The sequence below is a fragment of the Osmia lignaria genome, chromosome 14 (genome assembly GCF_051020975.1).
Source record: "Osmia lignaria lignaria isolate PbOS001 chromosome 14, iyOsmLign1, whole genome shotgun sequence".
Taxonomy (NCBI): Eukaryota; Metazoa; Arthropoda; class Insecta; order Hymenoptera; family Megachilidae; genus Osmia; species Osmia lignaria.
In genome coordinates, this window is record NC_135045.1 from 6,781,471 (window position 1) to 6,792,960 (window position 11,490).

Here is an 11,490-nt window from a genome sequence, read left to right on the forward strand (position 1 = left end):
CGCGAAAGTAGAGTCAGTGTTTGCTGCGTATTATAAAATATTTTCTAGAGCATCGCGGCTCTGATTGTTCTTTTTCCATCGCGGAAGTAGAGTCTACAATTGTTTGCCGGAAATTATTTACGGTCGCGTTACTAGTACTTTATATCTTTATTTTTATTTTTAATTTTTTTTTTTTTATTACTCGATATATCCGGTATTAGAGTCACGGCACCACTGAAGAGGAGTCTTGGACGTTGCTCCATAAGGAAAGAGTGTAAGTATCTTATTACTTTAATTAATTTTAATTCAAATAGAATAATTTACAATTTCAACGTTTAATAATTGAGAGTTCCTTTGAATTGCTGTAAAATCCAAATTCATATATAATTTTATTAGAATAAAAATTGATAATTTGCAAAATTAACCGTAATTCTTTTTTGTTTTGTTACAGATGAATTTTTTTATTTTCCCGAGTTCCTGAATATCCTGATGGCATTCTTCACGACCTCCGTCTTGGGCGAAAGAATGTAAGTATCTTATCACTTTACTTAATTGCTTTTTATTAAAATAGAATAATTTACAATTTCAACACTTGATAATTGAGATTTCTTTTTAATTGCTAATATTTTCTAAAATCCAACTTTATATATAATTTTATTACAATAAGAATTGATTATTTTCAAAATTAACCGTAATTCTTCTTTTTTTGTTGCAGATGGACATCCTTGATGGCTTTCTTCACGACGTCCGTCTTCTCCTACAAGGCAGCCTCCTACCTGGTGTTTGACTGTCGGAAGAAGAGTAAATCTGCGAACGGTGAGTCGCATGTTTTATGGTTCCTCTGGTGCCCAATCATGTCGTAGGACGAATGGTCCGAATCGACACGGGTTACTAGTTGTATACGTGGTTGGCGAGCATAGTGACCATGGGTATGATTATACTCATGTGTAGTAACATTTCTATTGTGTTTTATTTCATTTAGTTCAGGCTAGGTCTTCTTGCACTTCGCGTTTAAATATTATTTCTATTCCACATATTCCAATAGATATTTATGAAATATTTGAATGCTTTTAAATATTCATGATACAATTTTATAATAAAACGTGGAATATGAAATATTTTCAAATTAAGTAAATACAGAAAGAATTTTATTTAGTTTTTCTTTAACGGAGAAGTCAGATACCATCTGATTTAGTTATCATAAAGATTCAAATCGATATAATATTGGTTTTATAATATGTGTACTAGATATACATATTAATTATGCTTTTACATTGATTTAATTACATTTTGTATATTGTAAATTCAAATATAATTTGAGAATTTTTTCCGGGTAGTAAAGCTCAATTCCTTCTATAGCGAAGTTTACACGTTATTTACACGTTCATGAAAAATTGAACAATTTATGTGCAAGAAGACAATTCGTGACGGGTAGATTTCCAAGCCAGAGTGATCTATTTCAACACATTTTGCGTATTCTTGAAAATTTACTCTGAGGAGGGAGTCGCCCGAGGATGTTTTATGAATTTTCACAACAAATTCTTGTTTCATTGCAAAGAATTCTTAATTAAAGACATTAAATTATTTTTTATTAAAATTTTGCATTTCTTAAATTAGTGTTGCGAAAAATTTCCAGCGCGAGAGTAAATATGACGATGCACTGACTAGTATTCGGTGGGAATCCTTTTGGTTTTTAAACTCAATCCTATGTATTATTTAATTAATCAAATTAGTTATAAGGATTCCGCGGCATAAGACCGTGAACACCATCTCTGGGAGATATACCCATGCATTACTAGGCCTTTGCAGGCGCAGCTTTAGAATACGGAACATATGAAAATATGTTACCATATTCTAAACTGCAGTCCTTTTGTCTATACTATGGGCGTCCGTCAATCTGACACCGTTGGATGCAACGTGTTGGACGGGCGGGTAGCGCTCTTAGCGAAGGGGTGCACTCTGTCCTGGCGTTACGACGTCCAGGCGGGGTGGGTGGTATGTAGCGTCTGGCGTAAGTCTAGGGGGCGTGAGACCCTTCGTTGCCAGCTGATATTAGCAGTGCACCATCTTTGCGTCATAGTTGCTCAATGTTACTTTTCTGTATTTGTTCTTAAAGTTTTATATTTACAAAGTCGAGTCACTTTTATTAAAATAGTGAAATATTAGCCCGTTAGATGTTCATGTACTAATCATGTTTGTAGATCAGGATTTTCAGGTTTAACCCTTTCCGTGTTTATTGCCAAAGCCCATTCACGTGCCCAGGTGCTACTTGGATGGGTAGAGGCAATGGGCACGATGACCTAATTCATAAGAATAATAATTAATAAGCGGCTGGCATTGTGTTAGTATATCGTGCACGACGTAATTTCCACATATGGTGTGCGTGTTTTTAGGCTGTGGGATTGCGTCGGTGTAATAACTTTTTCATTTAACTTTTAATTTGAAATAATATTTTATTCAACAAGATGTACAATGAACATACATACCAAATAATATTATTACCATTACTATTACTATATTGCCATTACTATTACCATGATTATTACCATTATTATGAAATATTCTATATTAAAGTAGTTAATTAAATTTTGTAATTATCATTATACGCAATGATTGCTAGCCTTGCCAGACGATTTCAGTGAAAAATGGTACGTACCGTAGAGTGTGATGTGAGATGAAACTCGGGTGACGGAGGCGTTCCGGGACGTTCTCCCTAGTTTAGGCTCTTGCGCCCGGGTGGAGTGTATGGGGGTCGTGGAATGAATTTTTGTGAGAATGTGATTTTGCCTTTTTTAAATATAGTGTTAGGTAGGTAGGTAGTATACCTTCTGATGTGTGTGATAGATTGTAAGTAGGTAGGGCCGAGACAGGTTGTCACAGTCTCTTGGTCGGGTAGGCACGATTTCGCGTGATCAACCTGTACCTGGAATATATTTGAAGAATTGACGATACCATCGATACGAACGGAGTATGCCGTTCGCCTTCGATTCTATCTGTACAATTTTTCAAATTTTTGGCGACTTCATAAGTCGTCATACGCGATCGCGATGGCACGAAACGCACAAGTTCTGCTCGAGCACGGCACGTGTGCACGAACAACGACTTATATAAAGTCCTTTTTCGTCCACGTGTCAATTAGAGTTTCGCGATTTTTCTTTTTTGTTGATTGTTCTTTTTTGTTTTGCGAATTTGCAAGTCTCGAGCTTTAGATATAAGTTTCAGGTGGGTGGACCGCCCGAAGAAAGAAAAGGCTATATGCCGAAGCGCCCCGACAAACTGTCTTTCAAGAGGGGAACTACTAATGATTTTGCATCCTTTTGCAAAAAAGGATGGGAAATCATTATCGTTACTACTTTGTCACTGTGCTTGCCTGTAGTTGTAGTTTTGTAATTGCAGGAGAAGAGGGGGCCCGTGACCCCCATGATTTTGGGCAAATCGCGTTTTGAATTTAGTGTTGCGAATATTGACCACGGTTCAATTTAGTGTTGCGAATGAATATCGATCACGGTTCAATTTAATGTTGCGTATGCATGATTATCGCGATCTTCATTTAGTGTTGCAAACTTTAAATATCGCGTTTCTTTCTTGCATTGCTTTAAAATAGAATTTAACTTTTCAATGTTGATTGCTTTAAGATTCTTCAGAGTTTTGCTTTTTAATGTTCATTGCTTTAGTGTTGCGAGTAAAAGATTCATGGTTTGAGAATCCCCTTTTTTTGCATTTTAATTGCATGTCTGTTAAAGATAGCGTTGCGAATGACATTAGCGCGATTGTTTCCCAGTGTTGCGACTTATAAATACGCGATTGCTTTGCATTAATTTATAGAGTTCCCTGCTAATTGGTGTTGCGGTAATGAATATTCGCGTTTTGCATTAGAGTTGCGATATATGATGAAATGCCCAGAAACGATCCAGTGGAGTTGCTATGGTCCATAAGGCAGCTATGGACCAGCTGCCGTGGTACAGCCTTGGATTGGCTGTACCCTCTTTTTAGATTAGTGTTGCGTCTTACAAAATTCGGTAGATTTGAGTAGTGTTGCGTTACAGTTCGCGTTTTCTCTTTTTTTCTTTTTTTCAGCTTAGTGTTGCGCATAATGGAGCAGCCTTCACGCGTACGCTTTTGTACATATTATATAATTAATGAAATTAGTGTTGCGAGTAAAAAATTCACGGTTTGAGAATCCCCCTTTTCTGCATTTTAATTGCATGTCTGTTAAAGGTAGTGTTGCGAATGACATTAGCGCGATTGTTTCCCAGTGATGCGATTTATAAATACGCGATTGCTTTGCATTAGTTTATAGAGTTCCCTGCTAATTAGTGTTGCGGTAATGAATATTCGCGTTTTGCATTAGAAATGCCCAAAAACGATCCAGTGGAGTTGCCATGGTCCATAAGGCAGCTATGGACCAGCTGCCGTGGTACAGCCTTGGATTGGCTGTACCCTCTTTTTAGATTAGTGTTGCGTCTTACAAAATTCGGTAGATTTGAGTAGTGTTGCGTTACAGTTCGCGTTTTCTCTTTTTTTCTTTTTTTCAGCTTAGCGTTGCGCATACCTAAGCAGCCTTCACGCGTACGCGTGAATTTGTACATATTATATAATTAATGAAATTAGTGTTGCGAATGAATTCGCGATTGTTATTAAATTTTTTACTTTTTTGCATTTATTAAATTAGTGGAAGTAACTATGACTCACATTCGGTGGGAATCCATTGCTAGTCAAGGATTCCGCGGCCTAAGACCGTGAACACCATCTCTGGGAGATATACCCATGCATTACTAGGCCTTTGCAGGCGCAGCTTTAGAGTACGGAACATATGAAAATATGTTACCATATTCAAAACTGTAGTCCTTTTGTCTATACTATGGGCGTCCGCAAATCTGACACCGTTGGATGCAACGTGTTGGACGGGCGGGTAGCGCTCTTAGCGAAGGGGTGCACTCTGTCCTGGCGTTACGACGTCCAGGCGGGGTGGGTGGTATGTAGCGTCTGGCGTAAGTCTAGGGGGCGTGAGACCCTTCGTTGCCAGCCGATGTTTTGTCATAGTTCAGAATGTTTGCAATTTTTAAATTAGTGTTGCGTGTGATTTCGGTTTGTTTTATAGGGTTTGCTTAGGGATTGCTCTTATGGGCAGTCAAACTTTTCTTTTCAGGTTCCCCTGTACCCCCCATCCCACTGCCATGCCCCCATTCTTTTTTCTTCCCATTTTTTAATTTTGAAAATTCTTAGCATTCGGTTATTGGAAATACTGTTAAATAATATATGAATTTAATGTTTTCAGAATATTATTAAATACGATAAAGTTTTAAATAGGACTTTATTCAAAGTTTTATTTAAAATGAAAGTTCATTTTATTTTGTGATGATTGGTGATAAATTATTTTAAGGAATATTTGTTCATTCGAAATAGCTTATTAAATTTTAATACTACTTTATTTAAACAAAAGTAGTGGATAATTGTTGATCGAGTTGTTTAGTTTTAATTTTTGATCGCGATGTTTTGTTTCAAGCTTACGGAGAAGCTAATTAAATTACTTTTATAAATTTTCAAATTCTTTTCCTGAAAAACAAAGTCCACTCGTGATTTTTTTTTCAGTTTTTCCATTTACAATAAATTTGCATTGAAAGGTGTATTGAATAATATAATGCAATAAAGTCGAGTAGAGTCGTGGTTGTACGTACTATACATATATTGCAGTAAAAGGCAGTTGTTTCAATTAAAATATTGTGTGCTATTTGTCGCGTAATGAACGAATATTAAATACAATAAAATGAAATAATTAATGTTTTTAACTCAAATCACTTAACTCAAATATATATTTTTCTGAAGTTTTTTCTCTTTATTTTGGTACTGAAGTTTGCTTTAAATTTATATTTCGTATCAAATTGATTTTAAATTATTAACAACCACTCTGACTTTTATAAAATTTTATTGTTACTAATGTATCTTCATTCCAGCTATTAATTTTTCTTTGTCTTTATCTGAATTCAATTAATCAGTTTCTGTTACAGAGTAACAGAAATATCTTTATAGGAAGTATGAAATAATATCGGATAATCGACTGGAAGAAATGTAATATAAAATCTAGCGTCCATAAACGGAATTCAATGTATCCAATTAAGTAAACCAAGGTGAAAATGATTGAAAAGGAAAAATGATTCTTATAAGTGGTAATATTTGAACCGTACTATTTTCGAAAATTGTATTTAATTCTTTTCTGTTTGTTTTAGGCAGGTTGTAAATTTATGATTAAGGCCACACGAGCCTTATTATTTTCTTAAATTATGTTTAATCCTTTTCAGTTTTATTTTAGGAAGTATTCTGGTAAGGACAACAAAATCAACAAATTCATTGGACTTATTTATGTATATAGTCATTAAGATATAATCGTCAAACACTACAGTGTTTAATTAGGAAGCGTTAGATTTAAGCGAATTTTTAATATAATTACGAGCGCTCGTATAGGTAGATATGCTTAGTAGTATAAGTATGTAGGACAAATATGCAATTGCATATTTATTAATTACAGATCTGTAATCAAAATCAAAATTAAAAAATGTTGCGATAGGAATAAATAGCAAAAATCTACGTAAATATATGTATAAATAAGTAGATAGGTAGGTAGTGAATAAAAATAATGCTCCTTGTGTTGTTCGTTTGCACAACAGTCAAAAACGTTTTGCAAATGTGCATCAAGAGGATGATGGTATTGAATAAAAATAAAAATTTGCATAAATGGAGGGTGGATGGGATGAGGTAGGGCGGGTCTCCACCCGCAGCAACCTCCCCGTGGTGAGACCTGGGCAATCGTTATTATTTGATGACTAATTAATAACTGTATCATTATTTCTATGGTATATTTATTAATTATGCAGCAAATAATACGAGCGAATTGGCTGCGAAAATGCTTTTTTTCTATTTAATCGCTGTTATATTTTTTTCAGGAACTATGTCTTTAAGATTCTGAAGTGTACCACATTGCAAATACGTACAATTTTACGGAAAAAAATTAATAATAATGAATGCATGGTCAGTATTGTTTAATTATGTACTTATACATATAGCTACCGTAGCATACATACACGTGTCCTTTAGGTGTATGCGAAAGGTGATGTAGTATAGCATGCCGTTAATTGGATGCAATAACTGAGGTGGCGCTTGAATCAGTTTCTAATCAAACATAGGCTGTTTTACCGACGCGGAATTCGGAGTTCGGCCTCGACGCTTGCATCGCCTTAAAATTGAAAAATGCATATAAATAGATTCTCTCTGTATTAAAATCATTAAGTTTATTTCAAGTAAGATATAAGTATTTTGTATTATTCCAATAGTGTAAAGAAAAGCGATGAAGTTATTATGATCTGTTTTATAAGTAAATAATTAATATTCAACGTAGAAGTTTCTTTTCTTGTTGCGTTATGTAAATGAATTCTGTAAAAATATTGAAGAAAAATTGAAATTGTATTCTTAGCATTGAGAAATTGATATCATAGAACCTCTTTTAGCCGTCCCTGAAGCGCATAAGCTTCACTGACCATAGACGGGTGATATAGTCTTGTATAGTCTGCAGCGTTCATTTGCAAAATGGCTGACCATAGGGAAAGGGATTCATATTATTCGCAAACGGATTTACGATCTAAAAATGATGATCCACCAAACTCACGTTTATTTGTTATATGCCACAAAAGCTTGGAGGAAGATGATCTCAGGAAAGCGTTTGAAAAATTTGGAAAAATTGAAGATATTTGGGTGGTTAAAGACCGGAGTACAGGTGAAAATAAAGGTAATTTCTCTCATCCACAGAATAAATCAACACGGTTTTATTTAATTTTTTAATGTTTTTTAAATGGTCGAAAGTTTGTCTAGTCTTGTTTTTGCGTATAATGATTATTCATCATGTACATAATTTAAATATTGTAAGAGTAATGAGTGTTGTTTATACAGGTGTTACATATATTAAATTTTCTAAAACATCAGAGGCAGCCTTTGCTCTTGAAGAAATGAATGGAAAAATGTTAGGATCCGTAGGAAGACCTATCAAAGTAATGATTGCTTCAAAGTAAGATTTTAAATATTGTAGAAGAATATGTTTCCAAAGATTTATTCTATTGTTGTAACATGTATACATATATGTATGCTACAAACATATAAATGCAGACATTTATTTCAGCCGTGATCAAGGTTCTGTAAGGGAAACAAATGAAGAGGAAAGATGGGTTCGTCTTTTTTGTGTGTTACCTAAATCAATGACTGATAATGAACTTCAGCAAGAATTTTCAAAATTTGGACCTATTGAATATGCAACTGTGGTCAAAGATCGGAATACAAATGAATCAAAAGGTTTTGGTTATGTAAAGTTTAAAAAAGTATCTAGTGCAGCAAGAGCATTTGAAGAATGTGACAGGAAGTACAAGGCTGTATTTGCTGAACCTAAAAAACCTAAGCCAGAGCACATTGATGTAAAATACAATAATGGACTATCCTCTCATTATGATGGTGCAAGTGGAGGTTATAGTTCATCAAATTTTGGAAAAAGCAGTATTAGTTTAGAAATTGCTACAAATTATCCTAATTCTGAAGGTTATACGCATTTACAAGTAATTGCACATCCAGCATTAAATCAAGATCAGTTATGGAAATTGTTTGATATTGTACCTGGTTTGGATTATTGCCATTTAAAAAATGATGTAAGATATAGGATGCCAAGAGGTCAAGCTGTTGTAGTGTATTCTAATCCTAGTGCAGCAGCATATGCAAGAGAAAAATTTCATGGTTTTGAATATCCTCCTGGACATAGAATGATAGTTAAACCAGATTTATCAAATGTTCCACCAAAAAATGCAATAAAAGCTGGGAGCTCAGCAGGTGGAATTGCCAGTGCTAGAACAGATCTAGCACATCTAGCAGAAACAATTGCTCAAGCTACATCTTTAATTCAAGCTGCAGGACTAACTGCACCAAGTGAGAAATTATTTTATCTGTACAATATAATAAGTACTTTTGTTACATAATTGTATTTTTACGTAATTAGGTTTAGAACATTCAATGTGTGTTAAATTACCGCCTGTGCAACCAATGGCAAGTATAGATGCAGAAGTTGCAAAAAGGTGTTTCATTGTATGTGGACCTCCAGTACCTCCTATATATGCTATGAAGGATGCTTTCTGCAGATTTGGAAATCTCATAGATGTTTATATGCTCCCGGGGAAAAATTGTGGTTACGCAAAGTATGCTAGTGTACAAAGTGCAAATGAAGCAATCGAGGTATGTTTTGCCCCGCTTTATGATAGAATTTAATTTATTTTCTTGTTTAGTTGTATTCTCTTAATAAAATTGATCAATTGAAAAAGTACAATCGTGTTGTGTAGCTAAATTAGAAATTGGTAACACATTTTATAGGTTTTGCATGGGCAAGAAATTTGTGGATCTCGACTGAAAGTACTAGAAGCAGAAGAGCGCAACGTTGGCGAAGATCGCAGAAAACGATTAAGAATGGATGAAGATGAAAATTAACTTTTTTTCGTATACCTCGTAAGTAAATCGCTGAGCACATGGCAAACAGAAAAAAGAGAGGAGGGAAAAAGAGAGGAATTTAAATATTAACACCCTGACGTGTAACTGACGATTACCTTACTTAGAAAAACAGGAGAAAATATAATTTTTCTATTTGTCTTCACAGACTGACTGGTATACACAAGCTGGACGCACGCAATAAAAGAGACGAATTTTAAGACTCACTTGACCACGTCGGGCCCGCATCCAAGGAAACTACTCCAACTACCTACTTTTAACTATCGCTTACGTTCGCGATTTCAACGTTACTGAAACTTTAACGATACTTTACTTTATCCTTACATGTCGTTACACACACACACCTGACTTTTTGGTTTTATTATTTTAAGAGGCCTGTGCGAAAAGTGATCTTAAACATTCAATTTTAAGGTTATGTAAAGCACACAAAATTAGTTAAATTTAAAACTTCTTCCTTTAGCGTAAGGGAGTTGTACGATGCAATATACTTGAGGCGTTTATTTATGGTAATATACTACAAGTATTAGTCAAAGGTAAGAGTATTTCTCTATGCATATACTTTTGTATTAAAACCGCGTGGGGGTGAAAGCTTTTTTAGACAAATTTCAAAAAAAAAAGAAAACGAATGAATTCTCTGTAGTTTAATAATTAAGAGAAATGAAAAAGATCATTTCACGATATTTTATATTCTTGTTTATAAAACAAGACTTACGTTATCAATTTTAACTATTCGCGCAGGCTTTATAACAGGCTTTAAAACCTGTGCCTTATAGTTAGTAAAACAAATTTTTGTTTATAATCTATATTCGATAGTTCTGTACTATTCTTTTATTAGCTATACTCTGTATGAAAGAAAACGTAAATTAATTTATTTCTTGTATGTTTCAAGAAATATTTTCATGGTGACGAATTCATGATAATAATATATTTTACAGAACTAAAATTCCAAAACAAGATATATTCTGCAAAACGGTACTTTGTTCTTATAGTACTTTAACGGTATGGTTTTATATATTAATAATATCGGGAGAAATTATATTTTTATAAAGGTGAATGTGGTGAAATTTATTTCGCCAGTCTTAAACTTGATATTGCAAAATATATTTGTTGGATTGTAAATAGTAATTTTTATTTTAGTAACAGTTTTGGACGAGTTCTAACAGTTAATAAAATTTTGTTATTATATTAAATTAAATGGTTATTAAAAGGAAGTTAAATTACTTCAAATAAATAGATAATTATGGATATTAATAAAATAAGAAAATTGCTAAAGTTTCCAATGAGATTCGGATACATCTTGTTTTGGAAATAATTTAACATCGCATATGTTTACGTGTATAGATATATTTGCATAAAATATATCAACATATTATTTTCTATGATTAGACCGAATTTCGTTAAGCGAAATACGTTTTCTTAGGCAGCTAATATGTCTATAATTACAATTCGTCAAATACCAGTTATTGACGCACAACATGAACCTTTTATGGACACTTTTGTACATGTGTTAGACTGTTTTACTCAATGACCATACGAAATGATGTTTTAGGAGACTGTAACTGACTTGTTTGATGATATTAAATACACATTAAGTATTCAAAACCTTACACTGATTTCCACTTATTTTTTTTTTTTTTTTGTTACACTTAACAGAATGTCCTGATTTACATGTGTATAATTTACTCTCTTGACATGTTTTTTCTTTTCACTTTCAGGATACCTCATGGATTCAAAGATGTGTACCTGATGACTGTGATATTATAGCAAAGTAAGATATTATTGGTATTGTACATATAAGGCATAAAGAATAAATTATATTTTTTTATATAGTTGCTCCTTTTTATTACTAGGCTAAAATTGTTATACATAAATAGAAAATGATTGTATTTACAAGTCTTTATACATTTAATTTATGTATATTATTCTTTCATGAGATACATGATATGTGTAATTTACTATTTTTGGAACCTCTTTCATGCTTTG

At 33.5% G+C, this 11,490-nt stretch overlaps 1 protein-coding gene across 3 annotated transcripts; it reads left to right on the forward strand.

Moving 5' to 3' along the window:
- The first annotated feature begins 7,201 nt into the window (after window positions 1-7,201).
- LOC117605761 (RNA-binding protein 45) lies at window positions 7,202-11,336 on the forward strand. 3 transcript variants are annotated; one of them, XM_034327460.2, is made up of 7 exons: window positions 7,202-7,274; window positions 7,482-7,759; window positions 7,921-8,035; window positions 8,147-8,937; window positions 9,008-9,240; window positions 9,376-9,507; window positions 9,656-11,145. In XM_034327460.2, the coding sequence occupies exons 2-6, from the start codon at window positions 7,561-7,563 to the stop codon at window positions 9,487-9,489; spliced, it is 1,452 nt and encodes a 483-aa protein (XP_034183351.1). In that variant the 5' UTR covers window positions 7,202-7,274; window positions 7,482-7,560; the 3' UTR covers window positions 9,490-9,507; window positions 9,656-11,145. The 3 variants fall into 3 exon arrangements, 2 of the variants coding, with proteins under 2 accessions (XP_034183351.1, XP_034183352.1); XR_004581783.2 differs by lacking the exon at window positions 7,202-7,274 and adding an exon at window positions 11,223-11,336 and having other exon boundaries at window positions 7,395-7,759; window positions 9,656-10,040; XM_034327461.2 differs by lacking the exons at window positions 7,202-7,274; window positions 9,656-11,145 and adding an exon at window positions 11,223-11,336 and having other exon boundaries at window positions 7,394-7,759.
- Window positions 11,337-11,490: the final 154 nt, after the last annotated feature.

Coding starts and splice junctions, on each gene's coding strand:
- LOC117605761 (XM_034327460.2), top strand. CDS start 7,561: ATGGCTGACCATAGGGAAAGGGATTCATATTATTCGCAAACGGATTTA. Junction 7,760..7,920: donor GAGTACAGGTGAAAATAAAG/GTAATTTCTCTC, acceptor TTGTTTATACAG/GTGTTACATATATTAAATTT. Junction 8,036..8,146: donor AAAGTAATGATTGCTTCAAA/GTAAGATTTTAA, acceptor CATTTATTTCAG/CCGTGATCAAGGTTCTGTAA.